A 22,818-nucleotide genomic window follows, 5' to 3' on the forward strand; every position below is an offset into this window, starting at 1 on the left:
GGGAAAGAGAATGGGACTTGATATACTGCCTTTCTGTGATTACAATCAAAGTAGTTTACATATTCTATATACTATATACAGGTAGTTATTTTGTACTTGGAGCAATGGAGGGTTATGTGACTTGCCCAGAGTCATAAGGAGCTGCAGTGGGAATTGAACCCATTTCTCCAGGTTACTGCACTAACCATTAGGCTACTCCAAATTTATGACTGCTGAAACTTGGTGTAAATCCTGGCACACAAGGTGGGTGTGCAACCCCGGAATTCTATAACACTGCGCCTAAAATTTTGGAATGCCCCTGACCTGCCCATGCCCATCCAATGGCCACACCCCCTTTTGGATTGCACGTGAGACACTTTGGGTATGCAGACTTATAGAACAGCACATAGGCAGATGCGTGTGTTGTCCAAATTAGTAGCAAGTGGCATCAATATTTGGTGTTAATTGGTTCGTTAACTAATTAAGTTACACGTGCATCTTCCCTGTGCATCCAAATTTGGATGACCTATAAGGAATCTGGGGGTTTGGGACTCCACTCATGTTCCACCCAAACTGCATCTCTAAACACACCTACTTGCGAGACTCATAAAAGTCCATACCTTCTTGTAACTTCAGATATTGTTACATGCATAACCCATGGGCTACTTTTGAAAGAGGCCTTTTGCACACATAAAACAGGATTTATATGTGAAAAATCTGTTATAAAATTACCCATATACTCCCAGATTCTATATAGAGCAACTTAAGTTGCGCACGCAAATCCAGTCATATTCTGGATTTGGGCACACCACTTAGTTAACAAGCGAATCAGCGCCGATAATTGATACTTAATTATTGACACTAAGTGGCATTAATTAGAATTTAAGTGAAGTTTTACTTGGTGTAACTGCCTGCGGCTAAATTTAGTTGCACAGATGGGCGCTTGGCATAGTCTATAAACTGTAAGAAAATGTAGGCCTATTCTATAAAGTACACCTAAATTTAAGCATGCTTTATAGAATATGCCTAGGCGTATTTCATTTCAGCACCAATTTTTTTAGGCGTGATATATAAAATCTAATGCATCTACACACAGCTACACCCACAAATGCTCTTACATATACACGTGAAAATGCTTTATAAAAATACCCTGTGTAGGGGCAATTCTATAACCTAGGTTGTAAATACACATACGTGTGCAGGTGCACACTTAAGCATGTATACGCTAGCATGCTGCCTAAGCACTATTCTGTATCAACGCACCTAACTTGCATAGTGCATTAAAAAGATGGAGGCATACACAGGGCTGACGCATGGGTGGGACATAGGCAGGGCTCCCACTTATGCATATAACATACAGAATACTGTAAGCTACATGTATTGCTGGTGCAGTCAGGTGGTCACACTTACACCAGCTCTATAGTTAGGGTCCTACCATGCAGCTTTAGGTGCCTAAATGGAGGTCCATAGTGCAGCTACATTCACAAAAGTTCTTCCACATAGACAAAACTATACCTAGACACATGTGCACAAAGACAGAACCACACACCTACACAGTTTCTGGAAAGATCTCAAGTGCTACAGTTCTTCAAAAACAAGTGTCCTACTTCCATGAAACAGCCACCGTAAGAGCAGCTTCACCTTGCCGGATTCTCACAGAAACACCGCGAAGATAGCTCCATCACCATTCCTGGTTATTCACAGTAACTCTGACATGGCTCAGCTCCATTATCCACTTGAAAGTGTTTGCTACCATATGGTTGTGTGTTGCAGTGCAGGTTATCTTTTGTAACAGGCATCTCCAGGCAAGATCCTGAATTGACCTCCATACTGACCTTCCTGCTATCAAGCTTCACATCTACAAGACTCTTATTGCACATGTAGGGTCAATGTCCACCCTTCTGGCATCTGCAAACAGCAGAAAAATGGAGAGTCCCACCATGTTTACCACAACCACTAGGTGGAAGACAGGGGTCCAGGAGCCCACAGTTTCTATCAAGTATCCAGAGAGGGAAACCCATACGACCCCTGTGGATAGGAGAGAGAGAGAGAGCAGGACACAGCTGTCAAAAACACAGATCATTGAATGAGAGCTGAGAAGATTTTAAAATAAAAGCATTACAATTCATGATCAGCAAGTATAAATGATAGAGCAAAACTGGAAAAGGCACAGAGAAAGGCAACCAAAATGATGAAAAAAATGGAATTACACCCCTATGAGGAAAGGCTAAAAAAGTTAGGGCTCTTCAGCTTGGAGAAGAGACGGCTAAGGGGAGATATGACAGAGGTCCATAAAGTCATGAGAAGAGTAGAACAGGTAAACACAAATCAATTCTTTTTCAAAAAGTACAAAGACCAGGGAACACGTCAGGAAGTTCCATAGTAATACTTCTAAGGGAGAAAATATTTTTTCACTCAGCACATAATTAAGCTCTAGAATTTGTTACCAGAGGATGCAGTAATAGCAGTTACATAGCTTGGTTAAAAAAAAAAAACCCAAAACAAACAAATTGGACCAGTTCCTTAAGGAAAAGTCCATAAATTGCTATTAAGGTAGACTTGGGAAATAGACCTGGTTATCCCTGGTGTCAGTAGCATGGAATCTAGCTTCATTTTGGGATTCTGAAAAGTAACTGTGACTTGGTTTGGCCACTGTTGGAAACAGGATACTGGGCTAGATGGACCATCTGTCTGACCCAGTGTGGTTATTCTTCTGTACAAGACAGAAAGTGATTTTACATGAAAGAAACATGCACAGCAGTTCACAAGCTAAAGACATCTTACACTGTCCTAAGTAGGATTCTCAAACACAGCAACAGGATGGCATAGATTAGAGTATAAAGAAAGAGGGGGGGGGGGACGTACAGGGAGAGGGATAGTTGAGAAAGGTATGCTGAAGGACTGCTAGAATAGGAGAGGGGCTGGAAAGAGAAGCTGTTGGGTGTTCAGAGAGGAGCAGGGGGGAGAGAGGGAAGGCAAGAAATGCTGGGAGAGGTAGGATATGCCCGGGGTCTGGAAGGAGTGCATAAGGGCTGGAGGTGCTGGGGAGAGGGACAGAGGCTGGGATAGATGTACACAGAAAAGGAAAGCGCTGGGAGGGGGATGGTGTGCCCAGAGACAGAGGGTCTTGGAGGAGCTTGTAGGGAGAGAAGCTAGGACAGGTGACAGAGGGGCTGGGTGGGGTGTGCCAGTGAAAGATAAATTGATATCGATAGGGTCAGCCATCAGTCAGATGTTGTTTCTGCCTTACCTAACAGGGCACCTCCTGTGTTTGCCACACCTGTACAAATAAAACAGCTGTTAGGTACACAGATGATTCCAAGCCCCAACTCTCATGTCAGGAAAATCACAGCTCGGGTGATTGGAGATCCCACTCACACCTATCTAGTGAACCTAAATCTGTGATAGAATATACTATAAGTGGTTGCTGACTGAGAAGCAGGTACACTGTTTACAGCATTAATATTTTCATTTTACAGATGCTGACTCTGAGCTCTTGATAATTTGTTCACTTCAGCACTTGAATATGAATTAAGATGTTGAAAACTGAAATAAAATCAGTTGATTTGGGTCAGAAAGTTCATTTCCCAATCAACCACCATGAAAGAAAAGCAATGTCCTACCAGTGGTTAATGCATACCTTTAAAAATCCATGTGAACGTAAGCATATGTTAGATTCTTAAATAAGCGTGTAAAATGATAGAGTCATAATTCAATAGAAAAAACGCTTCTATGAAAAATGATACTTGTGGCTGTGAGAGGTAAGTAGGACTTTCCTAGTCAGAGCCAGGGGAAGGAGCATAAGTTTAAGAAATGCACCTCGCTGGCCTCCTTAACCTTTGTCAGGTAATCAAACAGCTCTTGCAAAGAGGAACCTTCCAGATCAGAGGTTCCCAAACCTGCCTCAGAATGGGAATGGTTTGAATATACACTGGAAATAGGTCAACCTGTCTACAAGTGGATCTCCACTGGGATTTTTGAGATGTAATAACATTTGTCTAGGAAACCTCTGCTCTCTGCTGTGTAAAGTGAGAAGGAAGACAGGCCACAACCTCACCCAGAATAGCCACTCAGGGCTCAATTCAGTAAAGAATGCTAAAACATAGGCATCAAAAATTTGAGCGCTACGCCTGTTTTCTTATTTAAAATAATATTCTAGTGTTCTTCTCAACTTTAAGAACTCCCCTCCTTCTTTTTGTGGTCTAAGAAGAGAGGATTAATTTCTAGTAAATGTATTTGCTTTGTATTATTTAGGTGTTACCCTCATGTTTCTATTGCAAGAAATTCTTGTGTATGTATTGCAAATTATAAATAAATAAATAAATAAAAAATTTGAGCGCTAAGCAATATTGTGTGTAGTTGCTGTTATAGAATACTAGCATAAGTCTGCATTTTGGAGCCTAATCTTAGGCGTGAACACTTACATCATGTCACGGGCTGGTGTACATGTTCACACCCCAATACTGACAGTTACATGTGTAACAGAGTATTCTAAAACTTGGTGCCTAATCGTTTGGCACACCCATGCCCCCCCTGGAGTTGCACACCATAGAAATCAGGCACTAAATTTATAGAATAGGTATGGAAGTCCTTTATGCGTGTAACTACAAATTAGTGCCAATTACTGCTTGTTGATGCCAATTGTTGGTACTTAATGCCAATTTAGCATCAATTAGTTAATTTAGTTATGCATGTAAATGACTCCTGCTTGCCTAATTTTTAGTGCCCTTTATAGAATTTGGGGGTTAATGGTTAGATTAGCTGGCTGAGCTGCAGAGAAACCAGGCCACTGTTGCTCCTTCTCATTTAACTCTCCGTTCCCCCAGGTACAAAAGTTAAGGACTATGGCCTAAATTCTATAGATGGCGCCTAAAAAATCAGCACCAAAAAAATAACGCTCAGCACTATTCTATAAACCGTGCTTAAAGTTAAGCAGTTTAAAGAATAGAGCTTAAACCCGGGAACATAAGAATAGCCATACTGGGTCAGACCAATGGTCCATCTAGCCCAGTATCCTTTTCCAACAGTGGCCAATCCAGGTCACAAGTACCTGGCAGAAACCCAAAGAGTAGCAACAATCCATGCTACCAATCCCAGGGCAAGCAGTGGCTTCCCCCATGTCCATCTCAATAATAGGCTATGGACTTTTCCTCCAGGAACTTGTCCAAACCTTTTTTAAACCCAGATACACTAATCGCTGTTATCACATCCTCCAGCAACGAGTTCCAGAGCTTAACTATTCAAAGGATGTGGTAACAGCAGTTAGTGTATCTGGATTTTAAAAGGGTTTGGACAAGTTCCTGGAGCGTGCTAACACATTAATGTGTGCCAATGATATGCATTAAAAATAAATAGACTCTACCTGTGGTAAATAATGTGCATTAACAGTCATTTACACTGGAGCCTACATATGGTGCCTAAAGTTAGACATGGAATTCTATGTGTGGTCTTCATTTCAGTGTGTAACTTAATTGATCAATTGGCACTAAGGATCTATTAATTTACCTTAACAACACTAATTGGAGCCAAGTAATAGTTACGCACAGAAATGTTGTGTGCATCACAGAAGTTAGGCGCAGTGCTTATAGATTACCTCGTAACTCCAAAGTGGATATGGCCATGGGAAGGGCATGGCTGGAAGTTAGGTGCGCTGTTATAGAATACTTGCCTTTCCATGTGTAACTACCAGGATTTAGGCGTAAGCGTTTATACCAGCCTGTGACTGATGTAAATGTTTGCGTCTTTATGAACGGAGATCTGCACTGAGCATGGACCATTACGGCACCTAACTTTGGGTGATATTTTCTGAATCTGGTCCTTAGTAACTCCAGCTCTTAGACTGAAGTCTTCTAAGAATAGAGAAATACCTACTATACCTGAATATAAATCGCAATTTAAAATGGTATGAGGTAAATCTAGGTATATAAGATATTCATAAAGACAAAGAACACATTTTGAAAGCTTTCTGTGTCATATACCATGCTAGTGAGAGAAATCCTTACCAAACAAGAAGCCTGCACATGATGGAGCCAAGTCCTGGACATTCACTGAAATACCACTGCACCAAAAGCAAGAAGGAAATCAAAGGTTATGAGCAAAAAGGATTTCTGCAGTTTTCTCAGTACACGAGAGAAATAAGTCAGGTTGCCCACATTGATCCATAGGGAGTAGAATGGGGTGAGCCACTGAGGACACAACCCTACCAATGTTTTGGATCTAGAGGCCTTGGGGTGAGGCCAGAGATTGGGTTGTTTGACGTCTCCAATCAAACAGATTTCCACTGTCTCACATTAATCAGAGCCTCCTTTCCAACTACAGGACAGCAGTCAGAGTGAGGGGCAATGGGACTGCTTTATCCTCTTTGCATAGCTACCAAAAGCATATCCAAAAGTCTGGCTTCTCGGAATCAGAGCTCCTTAGTGTGAATGAAGCCCGGAGGTCCACTGAATCCAACTTTCTTGTGACTACCCGACAGCCATCTAAGCAGAACATACAAACTACCTCATATCCATGGCCAGTTCTGTCACAGTAGGACCCCCCCCCTTTCTTAACCCCAAATTTGGTGATTGTCACAGGGTCCCTAGCTTAGCATTTACCAAAATCACCCAACCTACCAAGGTCTAAATTGTTCTTCAAATTCCTCACAGAAGTTCCCAAAACTGACTTGAAATCATGAACTCAGAGCAGGATAGCACCGTACCCAATGAACAAGGATACCTGGGCTGAGGAATTCAAGGATCTCAGTTTAAAGATCCACAGGGACATACAAAGCTGATGAGATTATTAACAACTGTCAGTAAACCTTTTCTATAAAGTGTCAGGACACATCAAAAGGTCATTGCCCTATGTGCTAAGGGGGACCACCAAAGTTTTCTGCTTCTAAGGCTAGTTTGAGTGACATTATGGGACATACAGGTGGATACATCACAGAGACTCTGGTGACTATTTAATTTATCTTTGTCCCTCCAGGTACAGGACAACTGGCCATTCTGTAGCCTGCTAATGCCCCGCTGGGTTATCCCTTTGGCTTCTCCCACCAGGGAAGAACTGCAAGAAACCAATACCCCTGCTGGAACTGTGAGGTACTGGATAACACCAGAACGTCAGGGCCAAGCCTCACCTGTGGTTAAAGGTCTGAAGTCCAATGGAGGCTGTGACAAAGATGATTGCTTTTCTGTAACTAGACGTTTGACTCAGGCACAAGACAAAAAAGCTCGATGCACCCATACCTATGATCTAACAGGAAAAAGATAGACAGCATTCAATCAGTCTCCTGACAGGAGGAGAAAGCAGGGGAGGAGGGGGCTCACTCAACTCTAACAATCTCAACACCTCATCACTTTCTCAGTTACACTGAATACTTTACAAAAGTGTGCTGAGTGATAAGAAATGCAAGTGGGTGAGCATCACTGGCATAAATTCTCTCCAAGCCATCCCTGCAGTCTAATGGGAACTCTAGAAGAATAGGACCTACCTGAGGTCATTCTCACACCCTCTTAAGTGGGTTCTTCCTTGCTCTGGGACCCCCCCCCCCCCCCAATTTGAAATTTATGCTACTAGTTGGCCAGGATTCTGCTATGAAAAATGACCCACCAAACTACAGAATAGACAGGAGTTTGTCATATCCCATATAAGCCAAAGGGTATGAGGGTCCCTATCTCCTAGTGCTTAACATTTGAAGTCCACTTTTGTCAGTTGTATTTTTAGCAATTTTGTTGTTTTTTTTTTTTGGCTGACTATGACCACATCTTCTGGACACTCAGGTGACTGGATTCCTATTAGTCCAAATAGTAACACATTGATCTAAAGCAAGAATAGCCCAGGTGACTTGAACCTGACAGAGCCACTGAATTCTCCCTTTTGACTTATTCCTTGGAACTATGTGAATCCCTTAATATTTGTTTTGAAACTATTAAACGAAACTGTACTACCATCCCCAAACCTTTCATTCCGAGTATAGACCTGTCGCCTGCATTTACCTGCATGAGCTTCCGAACAAAGATGGTCTGAAACCCTGGACGGGGAAAGAGATAAATGCGGTTGTCAGTAGGCTATACATTGGCCTCATGTCATGGATCAGATGACACATATCCGCACACATATGCAGTTTAAGTACATACATCTTGTATGCATTTATGTATGCCTTGCAAGTTTAAAGATGACACAGGTAGCACACCCCTCACCCAATCCTTCCCTTCCAGCCAGGTCTCCTCTGTTCACTTAGGGACCCCTTTACTAAACTGTACTAACTGCAGTAAGTACTAGCATGTGTACTTACTGAAGAAAAAAAACCACTACCACAGGGCACACTCAATCTTCCTGTGGTAGTTTTTGGACTAGTGTGCGTTTCCCATGCGCTAAAATATATTTTTTTATTTTTTAGCATTGGGGGCAGAGAGTAGGCATGTTCTGCACTAATTGGTTAGCACAGCTACACAGGGCCACCGAGAGACTGAACCGGGCCCGGGGCAGGGCCACCGCCCCCCCCCCCTTGCCCCCCGGATCGCAGTTCCCCCCCCCCCAGATCGCTGCCGCAAAATACCTTATTGGCTGGCAGGGATCCCGAGGCTCCAACAGCAGAAGACGTCTTACAGCGCTGCTCTTCTGCCAATTGCCTGCCCCTGCAGCTGCTTTTTCTCTTCAAGGCATGCTAACCGAGCATGCGCCCTGAGAGGAAAAGCAGCCACTCAGCTGGGCAGAAGAGCAGCACTGGAGTTGCTCCTCCGGGACCTCCCCAGCCTCCAAGCAGGGCCCGGCTGCGGTGCCGGAGTTTTGTCTCTCCTGCTCCTGTCAGTACGCGATCACTCGGGTCCCAGCAGGAGCAGGAGAGAGAAAGAGAGACCCCAGCGCCGGACCCCCCTTGGAGGCCCAAGCCCGGGTAATTTTGCCCCCCCCCCCCCTCCCTTGGCGGCCCTGCAGTTACCAATTAGCGCAGAATTAGAAAATAGGTGTTGGTAAGTGCTCACATGCTACTGAGGAACTTAGTATGTGGCCATTAATTAAGAAAATGGAAAATTCAGCCTTTTTGCAGTCATGCTAAACATGGCCTCAGCATGCGGAAAAGCCCAGCCATAGTGATAGCGCAGGCCACTTTTTAGTGCAGCTTAGTAAAGGGGCCCCTTAATTTCAAAGGGGAGTTCATTTATCATCCAAAATAAGAGATTAGAAGGGACCTACTAAATTGTTCACTTTCATTTCAAGCTTCAAATTGTTAATTTCCAGCTCAATCAGTCATAGTTAACAGGGTTTTCCTCCAACATTTTATATCTCCTTCGCAATTCACTTAGCCCAGTCAGTGCAGTAAGTCCTAGGCTAGGGGCCATGCTCCTTCCTGAATTCAGCCACTAGGTGTCACTGTTGCATAGTGGCTGATTCCCTGTCCCTAGTTGACTCTGCGGAGTACCCAGGGTGTTAGGAATTGAACCCAGAGCCTCCACCAGAAGTGTCAGTCCCAAGCAACTACTGTGTGAATCAGGAGAAGAAGAAGAAGATTTTTAAATGCCATGAAATATAGTCTGAGACCATGAAAATGTGGCAGAAAGATAAAGAAATATTTCCCATCGTTTTGGGTGCCACAGGCTTGTTTAAAAGGAATTTCCAAGCACACCTACATAGGTTGTCTATACATGTTACATCTTATGAACTCCAAAAGGAATCTCTCTTTAGCACAATACAGTACTACGGTGAGCATTAACAGTAGGGGTGGGGATGTCTCCAAATGGGTTAGTTTTGTACATAGCAAGACCATAATGAGCACATATCCTGACTTAGGAGTGAGGCTCATTATGGTCTTGCTATGTACAAAACTAACCCATTAGGAGACATCCCTCCCCCCACCTCCCACCCCACTCCCCACCCCCACCCCAGTACATAGCACTGGCGCAGAGCCATCAGGCCAACCTTTAATGTTTTTTTCATTTTCAAAACCTGTTTGGTTATATATTGTAGATTTTAGTATGAAAAAATGATATGTTACCTGATAATTTTCTTTCCTTTAGTCCTACCACACCAGTCCAGAACCTGTGAGGTTGTTGTGTCTGCTGACCAGTGGATGTAGACAGAGAAACAAAATAGTTCCTTGTGATTTGCCCTATAAGGGCACCATGCAGACACACAGCAAAACAGTATTTCTCCTGACAAAGCAGTGTGATATCACCTTAAGTTCCAGGAATATACCATACAAGGAATACAGGATACCATTCTGCCACTGAAATGGATGAATCTGGTAGGACAAGGCATAAAGATAATCTAATAGTGGCGTTCTGGCGACACAAAGGCAAGGTAGAATGGCTCCACTGAGCTCTGAACATCCCCCAGCATGGCTAGAACAGTACCTTCAATTAGTGCATGTACCCAGAAGGTACGAAAGTGCAGCTAGCAGGTTACTACTAAAATGCACGTCATGTTAGAAACGCCTTGTACAGGGAGCCAATGCACTGACGGCCTTATCATCAATGGTAGGCAATCCAGAGCAGGCAGACCTGATCTTCACACCAGTGCATTGCCAAGAAGACTGTACTAGAGGAGATGAGGTAGCGGAAGCAGTGATCTGCAGACAACAATCACCCCTGTGACGAAAGAGGTCTGACCTAGCCATTGAAGGCTATGGAGTGCCAGCTGAAGTTGGCTACCAACGACAATAGAGAATAAGCAGTCCTCTGCCATGGCAAGCACAGAAATTCAGGAACCTCTTTGCTACCAAAGACAATGGAGTTCAGATAAGCTGTGCACCTGCAGATATCAAAGTGCCCTGAAGCCGTAGCCATGGCAGGCAATGTACAGGAGGCAAACTCTTGCCCCCAAATGCCAAGAAGAGTAAGCAAATATTTGCTACTGAAGGCAACGGAGGGTCCGCAAAGACCCATCTGAGCAGGCCAGGTAGCGCAGGCAAGAAATACTATTGCCAGCCATGTTGAATAAGCAAGTCTTTACCCTGATAGGCAATGGAGAGCAGACAAGTTCATATCCTGGCAGGCAATGCAATGTAGGCAAGCATTTTGCATGGCAGGCATAGCAGGGTAGGAAGTTCCCAAATAGTTAGTAAGGCACTGCAGGCAACGTCTAGGTAAGCTTGGCACCATGAAAGGCAAAGTAGTGTAGGCAAGCTCTGTGCCATTGCAGACACTCTTTGCGTCACGGAAGGCCATGTATTGGACATGACCTCCACACCTGGAAGGTAAAGGGTTGCAGACAAGTTCTGTGACCTGGAAGGGAGCAGGCAAACTCATTTCCTAGGTAGGCAACATAGTGCTGGCAAGATCTTCGCCAAGGTAAGCGTAGTGCAGACAAACCTTTGCCATGGAAGGTATCCTTTGAAGTCCACTCCATCAGTCTATTCACTCCTCTGCCTCTCCGAGTAGCAGTCATTTATCAACCCCCTGATAAATCTCTTTCTTCCTTTCTCACTGACTTTGATGCTTGGCTTTCCTTCTTTCTTGAACCTTCATCTCCTTCCCTCATTCTTGGGGATTTTAACATTCATGCTAATGATCCCTCTGACTCTTATGCTTCTCAGTTTCTCGCTTTAACATCCTCTTTCAGTCTTCAACTATGCTCCACTACCATTTTATTTTTAAAGATCCTTGCTGCCCCAGAATTGAAATAAGCTACATACAGACTGGTTTATTCTCATACATGAGAGGGTGCCTTATAGTAACATATAGTAACATAGTAAATGACGGCAGATAAAGATCTGTAAGGTCCATCCGGTCTGCCCAACGATATACTCATTTTACATGGTATGTGATACTTTATATGTATACCCGAGTTTGATTTTCCTTGCCTTTCTCAGGGCACAGACCGTAGAAGTCTGCCCAGGACTGTTCTTGTACTAAGTTCTGAAGCTAACATTGAAGCCCCTTAAAATTTACAGTCCAGCCCATCCCTATCTATTCAGTCACGATCAGGGCATAGACTGTAGAAGTCTGTCTAGCTCCCGTTTTGTTTCCCAATTACTAGGACTAGGGGGCATGCAATGAAGCTACAAGGTAGTAAATTTAAAACGAATCGGAGAAAAGTGTTCTTCACTCGACGTGTATTTAAACTCTGGAATTCTTTGCCAGAGAATGTGTTAAAGGCGGTTATCTTAGCAGGGTTTAAAAAAGATTTGGACGGCTTCCTAAAAGAAAAGTCCATAGACCATTATTAAAATGGATTTGGGGAAAATCCACTGCTTATTTCTAGGATAAGCAGCATAAAATGTTTTGTACTTTTTGGGGATCTTAATAGGTATTTGTGACCTGGACTGGCCACTGTTGGAAACAGGATGCTGGGCTTGATGGACCTTTGGTCTGTCCCAGTATGACAATACTTATGTACTAGTATATTTGCTATTTCCTGAAGTAAAGGCATTGCGATGAATGGTGGTAGAGGAGAGGAAGGAAGGGACTCAGGACACTGAGAATTGCCTCCAAGCTTCTGATAACTGGAAACTCCCCTAACTCCACTAAGAGCCAATTTTTCAACTGGATCAGGGGCTAGCCTCAGACCAGCCAGAGAACCTCTCAACCTCACCCACCCTTCAGTGAATCAGAGGGAGGGTAGATCACAGAGGAAAAGGACTCAGAACTATCCAAGTATTTCCTCTTATTATTAATTTTTTTAAAGGGATTCCATCCAATCTCTACTCAACCAGAAACTGGTTCAGGACAGGAGCTCACAGAGGACAATGCAGCCCAGAACCTGCATGGTATAACATTTGCTAGAGAAAGAGAAAATACTGTTTTGTTTTGCTTTGCCTGCATGGTGCCCTTTGTGATAAGTAAGAGGCTGTCCTAGCCTGGGCAGGCCACTAGATGGCGCTGTTCCCCTAAAAATGTCCAGGATGTCCAGGGTAGGCAACTAGAGGGCGCTAGGAGAATAGGTGGAGGTCGCTAGGACCGGGGAGAGCCCTGGGAGGTCCACAGGTGCAGGCGGTTGTGGGCTGGGTCCTGTTTAGCTATTAACCACTTTATACCCCACCTGAGTTGCGAAAAGGAGGAGAGCTGGTAGCTGAAGAAAGAGAATCCCCCCTGGAAAGAACTGGCTAAACCCTATGGACTTGTGATGGACTGTGTGCTCAAGGAAGAAAAACAGGCTGGGGTAAGAAGTCCCTAAAGCATTAGTGTTGGACTGTGTAGCCTCAGTACTTAGAGGAACTGTGGGTTCAAAGAAAGGACTGGGTGTCCCAAGGAAGGAGGGACTGGGTGTCCAAAGAAGAAGTAGGGCTGTGAGTCCCAGTACTGAGAAGCAGGCTGCAAAGCCTGGGGTTAGAAGTCCCCAAAGTATTGAGGTTAATGCTGAGCCCAGGAATCTGTGTGGGGAGGCTCAGTGTGAAGATATGTAAATGTATAAAGTATGTAAGCTAGAAGAACTGTGCCCAGGGGCTGGAATAAAGAATTGCCTGAATATGCTGTTGGTAAGACCTGTTTAATTTTGCCCTGAGCGTGAAAGGATAACATGCTAATCTGCATACAATTTGCATACTGAGAACCAGCTCACCCTGAGTGAGAAAGGGGCCCAGGAGTTTGAGGTTGGATTGCTCAGGATGCTAGGAGGAGACTGTTTGGAGTCCTGTTCAGAGGCCACAGGCCAGTGAGGCCTGCTGGAGAGTGGGAGCAGAAGCCTCATCTTCACACCTTATAGTGTGAATCACAAGGAACTATTTTGTTTCTTTACCAACATCCATTGGTTGGTGGACACAATTACCCCATAGATTAAGGATGAACTGGAAAATAATAGTAAGTGGAGTGAAATCTTGACAATTAATGCTTTAGTTTGTTTATTTATAACTATATTTTAGCACATTTTGAATGAAAGGAATAATTGGTCTTCTGATAATTAAAATATAACTGAACTTATAGGTGTGACAGTATCAATCTTCCACCCCACTAACCCTAATCAGGCAGCAGCTACACTGGCTTTCTATAAGAACAAATGGGCGAGGTCACATGACAGTGGCTACATGTTCTGACTGGCTGCTTAGGATACACATAGAGAAAAGATAGGTGAAATTACCCAGGGTGGTAAGGTGATCCGAGAGGACGCCGCTAAAGATAGATGCTGGGATAGCAACAAGCCATGGAACGACATTAAAGACCCAGCCCTGAAACACAGAATATAGTCATTAGATCCACAGTGTCAGGAATCAATCACATTGTATCACTTATATATATATACAGTGGTGGAAATAAGTATTTGATCCCTTGCTGATTTTGTAAGTTTGCCCACTGACAAAGACATGAGCAGCCCATAATTGAAGGGTAGGTTATTGGTAACAGTGAGAGATAGCACATCACAAATTAAATCCGGAAAATCACATTGTGGAAAGTATATGAATTTATTTGCATTCTGCAGAGGGAAATAAGTATTTAATCCCTCTGGCAAACAAGACCTAATACTTGGTGGCAAAACCCTTGTTGGCAAGCACAGCGGTCAGACGTCTTCTGTAGTTGATGATGAGGTTTGCACACATGTCAGGAGGAATTTTGGTCCACTCCTCTTTGCAGATCATCTCTAAATCATTAAGAGTTCTGGGCTGTCGCTTGGCAACTCGCAGCTTCAGCTCCCTCCATAAGTTTTCAATGGGATTAAGGTCTGGTGACTGGCTAGGCCACTCCATGACCCTAATGTGCTTCTTCCTGAGCCACTCCTTTGTTGCCTTGGCTGTATGTTTTGGGTCATTGTCGTGCTGGAAGACCCAGCCACGACCCATTTTTAAGGCCCTGGCGGAGGGAAGGAGGTTGTCACTCAGAATTGTACGGTACATGGCCCCATCCATTCTCCCATTGATGCGGTGAAGTAGTCCTGTGCCCTTAGCAGAGAAACACCCCCAAAACATAACATTTCCACCTCCATGCTTGACAGTGGGGACGGTGTTCTTTGGGTCATAGGCAGCATTTCTCTTCCTCCAAACACGGCGAGTTGAGTTCATGCCAAAGAGCTCAATTTTTGTCTCATCTGACCACAGCACCTTCTCCCAATCACTCTCGGCATCATCCAGGTGTTCACTGGCAAACTTCAGACGGGCCGTCACATGTGCCTTCCGGAGCAGGGGGACCTTGCGGGCACTGCAGGATTGCAATCCGTTATGTCGTAATGTGTTACCAATGGTTTTCGTGGTGACAGTGGTCCCAGCTGCCTTGAGATCATTGACAAGTTCCCCCCTTGTAGTTGTAGGCTGATTTCTAACCTTCCTCATGATCAAGGATACCCCACGAGGTGAGATTTTGCGTGGAGCCCCAGATCTTTGTCGATTGACAGTCATTTTGTACTTCTTCCATTTTCTTACTATGGCACCAACAGTTGTCTCCTTCTCGCCCAGCGTCTTACTGATGGTTTTGTAGCCCATTCCAGCCTTGTGCAGGTGTATGATCTTGTCCCTGACATCCTTAGACAGCTCCTTGCTCTTGGCCATTTTGTAGAGGTTAGAGTCTGACTGAGTCTGTGGACAGGTGTCTTTCATACAGGTGACCATTGCCGACAGCTGTCTGTCATGCAGGTAACGAGTTGATTTGGAGCATCTACCTGGTCTGTAGGGGCCAGATCTCTTACTGGTTGGTGGAGGATCAAATACTTATTTCCCTCTGCAGAATGCAAATAAATTCATATACTTTCCACAATGTGATTTTCCGGATTTAATTTGTGATGTGCTATCTCTCACTGTTACCAATAACCTACCCTTCAATTATGGGCTGCTCATGTCTTTGTCAGTGGGCAAACTTACAAAATCAGCAAGGGATCAAATACTTATTTCCACCACTGTATATATACATACACAGATATACATAATACAGTGGCGTAGCAAGGAGGGCTGCCACCCAGGGCGGTTCGCCATTGCACCCCCCCCCCCCCCCGGGTGCAGCACGATGACACCCCCCCCTCAGCGCATCAACACCCCCCCCCCCCCGACCCAGTGCCTACCCTCCTCAGCTCCCTCCAACCAGCTGAGCACCCTACTTTTAAAGACATTTCGGAAGCCGTGGAGAGGCGAGGCGCAGCGCCTCGCACCTGCAAGTAAAAGAAGCGAGGATCGTCATCGGGCCTTCCCTCACGCCGTCTGTCCCGCCCTTGTGGAAATAGGAAGTTGCGTCAGCGGAGGGTGGGACAGACAGAGTGAGGGAAGGCCAGATGACGATCCACGCTTCTTTTACTTGCAGGAGCGAGGCGCTGCGCCTCGCCTCTCCACGGCTTTCGAAATTTCTTTAATGGTAGGGTGCTCAGCTGGTTGGAGGGAGCTGAGGAGGGTAGGCACTGGGTCGGGCGGGGTCATCGTGCTGCACCCGGGGGGGGGGAGCTGGCAGGGAGCACCCCCCCCCCCCCGAGCTGACACCCGGGGCAGACCGCCCCTCCCGCCCCCCCTTGCTACGCCACTGACATAATATAAGCATAAATACACATGTATAGAGAAATAAACACACATGTACAGACACACTCTCACATATATACATTCAAACACACAAACAGACATTCTCTCACTTTTACAAACATACACACAAAAATATAAATATAAGTACACACATACAGAGAAATATATACACACACATGTACAGACACACTCTCACACATACACATTCAAGCGCATGCCCAAACACTAGGGTTGCCAACTTTTTGACAGAGAAAAACCAGACTCCTGCCATGCTCCATGTCCTGCCCCAAATCCCTTGCCTCACCTACTGTTGTACCTTATCCTGCGCCCCCCCCCCCCCAAACACCCAACCGTCCACACAAGGGTTGCCATCTTAGAAGAAAAAAATTATGCATACGTATATTCTCTTATTTATTTTGCTAATTCTATCTGATGTTATGACAAACTAAAATTATGTTAAAGTTTTCATGTCCCCTCAGTAAAGCCAATACACAATCCCTCCATTGAAAAACACTATGTAGAAACACCTTACTATACCATAATATCACTAACCTCCAAGACTCAAAAAGCAATAACTTTATCTGTGAAAAGGCAGCACTATAAATATTAACACCCACACAGCCCCTGGTGAGAAAACAGAACAAACCGGAGGGTAAACAGATCTCTGCACAGAAACTACATGCTGGCAGAATACCGCACCCTGATCACACATGCAAAATACAACAAATATGAAACAAGGAAATACACATTAGTAATACAGATATGAAGACAAAAAAAATGTAAACCTCAATAAATCAGACTTACATATACAGCAATATTAGAGACAGAGAAACTGGTGGAAGACATCAGAGATGCACATTTCCCAAAGATGACACATTCCAATTAATAAATACAAAATAAAATAATTTTTCTACCTTTGTAGTCTTAGCATTTTATTTTTCCACCTAATTTGGTCCAAGTGCCCCTTGTGCTTTTCTCTGTTTTTCCTATCTTTCCAGGGTATCCTGTCCACTTGGAGTCAAACTCTCTACCTATTCCCTTTAGAACAGAAAACAGCTACCTCAACTTCAGGAAAAGGCTAAAAACCTTTCTCTTCCCAAAGACTGCTTCATAACAATCCAGCATGACTTCTACCTCCTAGTATCATGCATTATCCTTTCCTTAATGTTTTTAGTCTCATGCATTAGCAATGATCTCTAATGTTTCTATTACCTCACACTAACACTATTTGCTTTACACTCACCTAGAATGTAAACCGCACCAAACTCTGGAAAGGAGACATTAGCGGTATACAAGAATTGATTTGAATTGACATTACTTCTCTCTCTGTCCACCATCCATCTTTTCTCTGTGTCCTTATTAGTCCTATCCAGCATCTCTCCTCTGTGTCCCTGTTTCTATCCTCCCCACGTCTGTCCTCTTAGTGTCCCTTATCCTCCCCTTATTCAGTTGTCCCCTCTGTGTTCCTATCTCTATGCTAGTATAACCCGGTCTCTTCCCCCTCTTCCCAGCAGGTCCAGCGCATCTCCATCTCCCCCCCCCCCCCTCCATCCCAGGTTCTGCATATCTCCATCTTCCCCTCTCCCCCACAACTGGGTCCAGCATCCCTCCATCCCTCCCCCAATTCCAATTCCAGAATATCTCCATCTCTCCCCCAATCCCAGGTCCAGCATATCTCCATTCCACCCCCCTTTCCTAGGTCCAGCATATCTCCATCTCCTCCTCTCCCTCCCCCCCAAGGTCCAGCACATCATCTTCCAAGTTCTACCCTCCATCCAGCACAGCTGCCTCTCCCTCTCCCCCCACCCTCACCTATGCCAGCATATCGCCAGCTCCCTCCCTCCCCCTCACAGATCCACTTGGGTTCTCCAAATTTCATGCATCAGCGGCAGAGAGGCATTGATTAAAGCACTGTGCCTCCAGCCAGGCTCAAGCCCGTTCCTCTTTCTCTCCAATGACCTGCCTCCTTGGATGCAATTTCCTGTTTCCGCAAGGGCATGAAATTGGAGAGAAAAAAGAATGGGCTTGAGCCTGGCAGGAGGCAGAGTGCTTTAATCGCTGCCTCTGATACACTGGGAGGGAAAGAGGTTCAAAAACTCAGCTTTTGTAGTGCCAGTTTTGGGGGTCTGCCAGCAGCTGGCTTGGCCATTAGAAAACTGGCCAGGCCGGCTCAGAACTGGTCAGTTGGCAGCCCTAACAGACACACATTCTCCCACCTTTACACACACACATATATGTGAGTCAGTAGGTGGCAGGATTCTGCTATCTTAGGGGAGGCTGTTGCTGCTCTGCTGGTTGCTGCTTTATGACCTCTGCCACCTGTGTAGCTGCAGAGTCTGGATGTCATCTGGGAGCTGTGCTAGACTAAGTGGTGTGCACTCACAAGAAGAAATGATTGAGCGTGAGGAAGCAGATCTTGAAACACTAAGAGCTGGCATGGCCTTGAATCGGCCTTCTCCTCACTAACATACCTTAGACTCAGGGAATGTTTCTTTGAAGAACGTCGGCAACCAGGAGAGGAGGGTGAAGAAAGTGCTGGCCACACTGAGCTGAGCCACAATGACAGCCCTGGATACACAGAAACAAGACATGAAGAATCAGTCTGGATTAATTATCTGGAGAAAAAAATCCCAGCCAAAGAGTATCACCCTTCTGCTTTTCTGCAGAAGCAGAAAACAGCCTTACATGTCATTCAGTGACTCTGACATGTGAAGGACAATTCTGCAACAAGGTGCCTGGAGGGTGCACAGTAGGGGCTTATTCTGTAAAGAAGAGTAGGCACCAGTGGCGTAGCCAAGGGTGGGCTGGGGTGGGCCCAGGCCCACCCATTTTAGGCTCAGGCCCACCAAGTAGCAGCACACCTATAATGTGGCTGGCAGGGACCCCAAGCCCCACCAGCCAAAAACTCCCAACCATAGGAGCCAACTTTTCAAAATTATTGGGGGTGCTAAGCCCAATGGAAATGACCCCTCCCTGGACACATACAAGGAAGTTTCTCAATATTGGGGGTGCTCAAGCACCCACAGCACCCATAGAGTCGGCTCCAATGCTCCCAACAACTGTTTGCTGCCGGTGAAAATCTGCTATTTAAAAGGTATATGGGGGAAAGGGGATGTTTGAAAGACCATATGGCATGCAGGCGAGAGAGGGAGAAACCAAATCACTTGTAGGACAAGGCGGAGTTCTGCCCACCCACCTTGGGTCCAGGCCCACCCAAACTTGGATGTCTGGCTACTCCCCTGGTAGGCACCTACCTTCCTTTATAGGAGGGGTTCTCAATCCAGTCCTTGGGAACACCCAACCAGTCAGGCTTTCAGGATATTCATTAGGGATACCCTGAAAACCTGACCTGCTGGCAGCCCTTGAGGACACAGAGTGAAGACCAAGAGTCTCGTTTTAAATGCTAAAGAGAAAATATGACAGAAGTCTAATACAGAAAAGGAATTATTATTATTACTGGATTGGTTAAATCACAGTCAGAAAGCACTGAAATTTACTATGCAGTTTCATGCTACAGAAATTTGTTTTTTTAGATGTAAAAATATATAAAGAAGATATGAGATTTGTTACATCAGTTTTTGAAAGAACCCCCCCCCCCCCCCCGAAATTCATTGCTTGATTATAAGAGCTGTCATCCAATTACTTTAAAGAATAGTCTTCCTGTTTCCCAATTTTTATGATATTGGAGGCTGTGCTCTACAGATGAAGAAAGTAGTGAAACTGTGATTTCTGGAGAAGGGTTATCCTACAACCGTGGTTAATAAAGTTTATAAAACATGCTAAGTTCAATAATCATGATCTTTTACTGAATCCAAATTGAGAATTGTGTGAAGATGAGAATACACTGATGTGTTCTGAAATATATACAGTGGGGGAAATAAGTATTTGATCCCTTGCTGATTTTGTAAGTTTGCCCACTGACAAAGACATGAGCAGCCCATAATTGAAGGGTAGGTTATTGGTAACAGTGAGAGATAGCACATCACAAATTAAATCCGGAAAATCACATTGTGGAAAGTATATGAATTTATTTGCATTCTGCAGAGGGAAATAAGTATTTGATCCCCCACCAACCAGTAAGAGATCTGGCCCCTACAGACCAGGTAGATGCTCCAAATCAACTCGTTACCTGCATGACAGACAGCTGTCAGCAATGGTCACCTGTTTGAAAGACACCTGTCCACAGACTCAGTGAATCAGTCAGACTCTAACCTCTACAAAATGGCCAAGAGCAAGGAGCTGTCTAAGGATGTCAGGGACAAGATCATACACCTGCACAAGGCTGGAATGGGCTACAAAACCATCAGTAAGACTGGGCGAGAAGGAGACAACTGTTGGTGCCATAGTAAGAAAATGGAAGAAGTACAAAATGACTGTCAATCGACAAAGATCTGGGGCTCCACGCAAAATCTCACCTCGTGGGGTATCCTTGATCATGAGGAAGGTTAGAAATCAGCCTACAACTACAAGGGGGGAACTTGTCAATGATCTCAAGGCAGCTGGGACCACTGTCACCACGAAAACCATTGGTAACACATTACGACATAACGGATTGCAATCCTGCAGTGCCCGCAAGGTCCCCCTGCTCCGGAAGGCACATGTGACGGCCCGTCTGAAGTTTGCCAGTGAACACCTGGATGATGCCGAGAGTGATTGGGAGAAGGTGCTGTGGTCAGATGAGACAAAAATTGAGCTCTTTGGCATGAACTCAACTCGTCGTGTTTGGAGGAAGAGAAATGCTGCCTATGACCCAAAGAACACCGTCCCCACTGTCAAGCATGGAGGTGGAAATGTTATGTTTTGGGGGTGTTTCTCTGCTAAGGGCACAGGACTACTTCACCGCATCAATGGGAGAATGGATGGGGCCATGTACCGTACAATTCTGAGTGACAACCTCCTTCCCTCCGCCAGGGCCTTAAAACTGGGTCGTGGCTGGGTCTTCCAGCACGACAATGACCCAAAACATACAGCCAAGGCAACAAAGGAGTGGCTCAGGAAGAAGCACATTAGGGTCATGGAGTGGCCTAGCCAGTCACCAGACCTTAATCCCATTGAAAACTTATGGAGGGAGCTGAAGCTGCGAGTTGCCAAGCGACAGCCCAGAACTCTTAATGATTTAGAGATGATCTGCAAAGAGGAGTGGACCAAAATTCCTCCTGACATGTGTGCAAACCTCATCATCAACTACAGAAGACGTCTGACCGCTGTGCTTGCCAACAAGGGTTTTGCCACCAAGTATTAGGTCTTGTTTGCCAGAGGGATCAAATACTTATTTCCCTCTGCAGAATGCAAATAAATTCATATACTTTCCAAAATGTGATTTTCCGGATTTAATTTGTGATGTGCTATCTCTCACTGTTACCAATAACCTACCCTTCAATTATGGGCTGCTCATGTCTTTGTCAGTGGGCAAACTTACAAAATCAGCAAGGGATCAAATACTTATTTCCCCCACTGTAAGTATGACTAATTCCTTAGCGAATATCTTAAAACTTCACTGGAGTGTTTTGTCAAAAGTATTAAATACATCAAAAAGCACCAAGAGCCTTCAGAGACAGGACACAATTCTTTATTGGAACGAAGGGACCTCATGATTTTGACGCATTGAATAACTACTTTCTAACCAAATAGATTATCCCTCTATCACGCAGGGAAGAAGCTTTGGTTTTGAACACATTTGATCCCTGATGCAGGTGCTGTGCACTGAAACACGGCCCATGTCGGGCCTACATTGGAAAATTGATTTTACCAATAAAGAACTGCGTCCCGTCTCTGAAGGCTCTTGGTGCTTTTTGCTGTATTTTGGACTTTGTTCTGTACTTTGGACCCTCTTTGTATGTTTCTTGTCAAAAGTATTACCATGTTTTTCTGAGAGTTGGCTTTGGATTGCTTCAGTAGAGGGAGGAATTTAAAAAAACTGTCTTGTCCTTCTGATGTATTTTAAAATGAATAGAATAAATACAGAACAAGCATCTGGACATTTTGCCTGTAAGAGTTGCACTATCTGTGATGTCACACTTGAGATGGCAAGTTTTGTAAACCCGGTGGATAGAAAACTGTATGAATTGAGGTCGTATACCAGCTGCACCACGACTTTAGTGGTGTATTGCATTAACCCTGTAATATTATAAAAGTTGCCATAAAATTGCGTGCACAAATTTAGGCTCGCACCCAATTTGTGCATGCAATTTAATTGAAAAAGAAGCTAATTAGTACCAATGATTGGCTTTTTAACAATTGACACTAATTAGATTTAATTAGCATTTATGTATGTAAATTTCAGCACGGGATCCACGTCTAAAATTTAAGCGTGATCTGAAAAAGAGGGCATGGAAATGGGAGGGTCATGGGCACAACAGGGGCATTCCTAAAATTAATGTACATTGTTATAGAATAACAGGGATATGTGCCTAATGTAGGTGTGTATTTTTGCACCACATTTCAGTTGGTGCAAATGGCCATACTTGTTTGATTCCCAGGCTTGTGCGCTATTC

General features: G+C 44.6%; 1 protein-coding gene across 1 annotated transcript in view; it reads right to left on the minus strand.

Annotated features, from left to right (window-relative positions):
• Nucleotides 1-283: 283 nt before the first annotated feature.
• Nucleotides 284-22,818, minus strand: part of SLC17A9 (solute carrier family 17 member 9) — a 59,967-nt gene continuing 37,432 nt past the window's right edge. Inside the window, exons 7-13 of the mRNA XM_030211955.1 lie at nt 18,796-18,892; nt 13,975-14,062; nt 7,959-7,993; nt 7,100-7,215; nt 5,982-6,037; nt 3,230-3,259; nt 284-2,007 (exon numbers count right to left, since the gene is read on the minus strand). Coding sequence (XP_030067815.1) covers nt 1,838-2,007; nt 3,230-3,259; nt 5,982-6,037; nt 7,100-7,215; nt 7,959-7,993; nt 13,975-14,062; nt 18,796-18,892 — 592 coding nt within the window. The 3' untranslated portion in view covers nt 284-1,837. The remainder of the gene's footprint in view (nt 2,008-3,229; nt 3,260-5,981; nt 6,038-7,099; nt 7,216-7,958; nt 7,994-13,974; nt 14,063-18,795; nt 18,893-22,818) is intronic.

The sequence above is a fragment of the Microcaecilia unicolor genome, chromosome 8, assembly GCF_901765095.1.
Source record: "Microcaecilia unicolor chromosome 8, aMicUni1.1, whole genome shotgun sequence".
NCBI classification, from domain to species: Eukaryota; Metazoa; Chordata; class Amphibia; order Gymnophiona; family Siphonopidae; genus Microcaecilia; species Microcaecilia unicolor.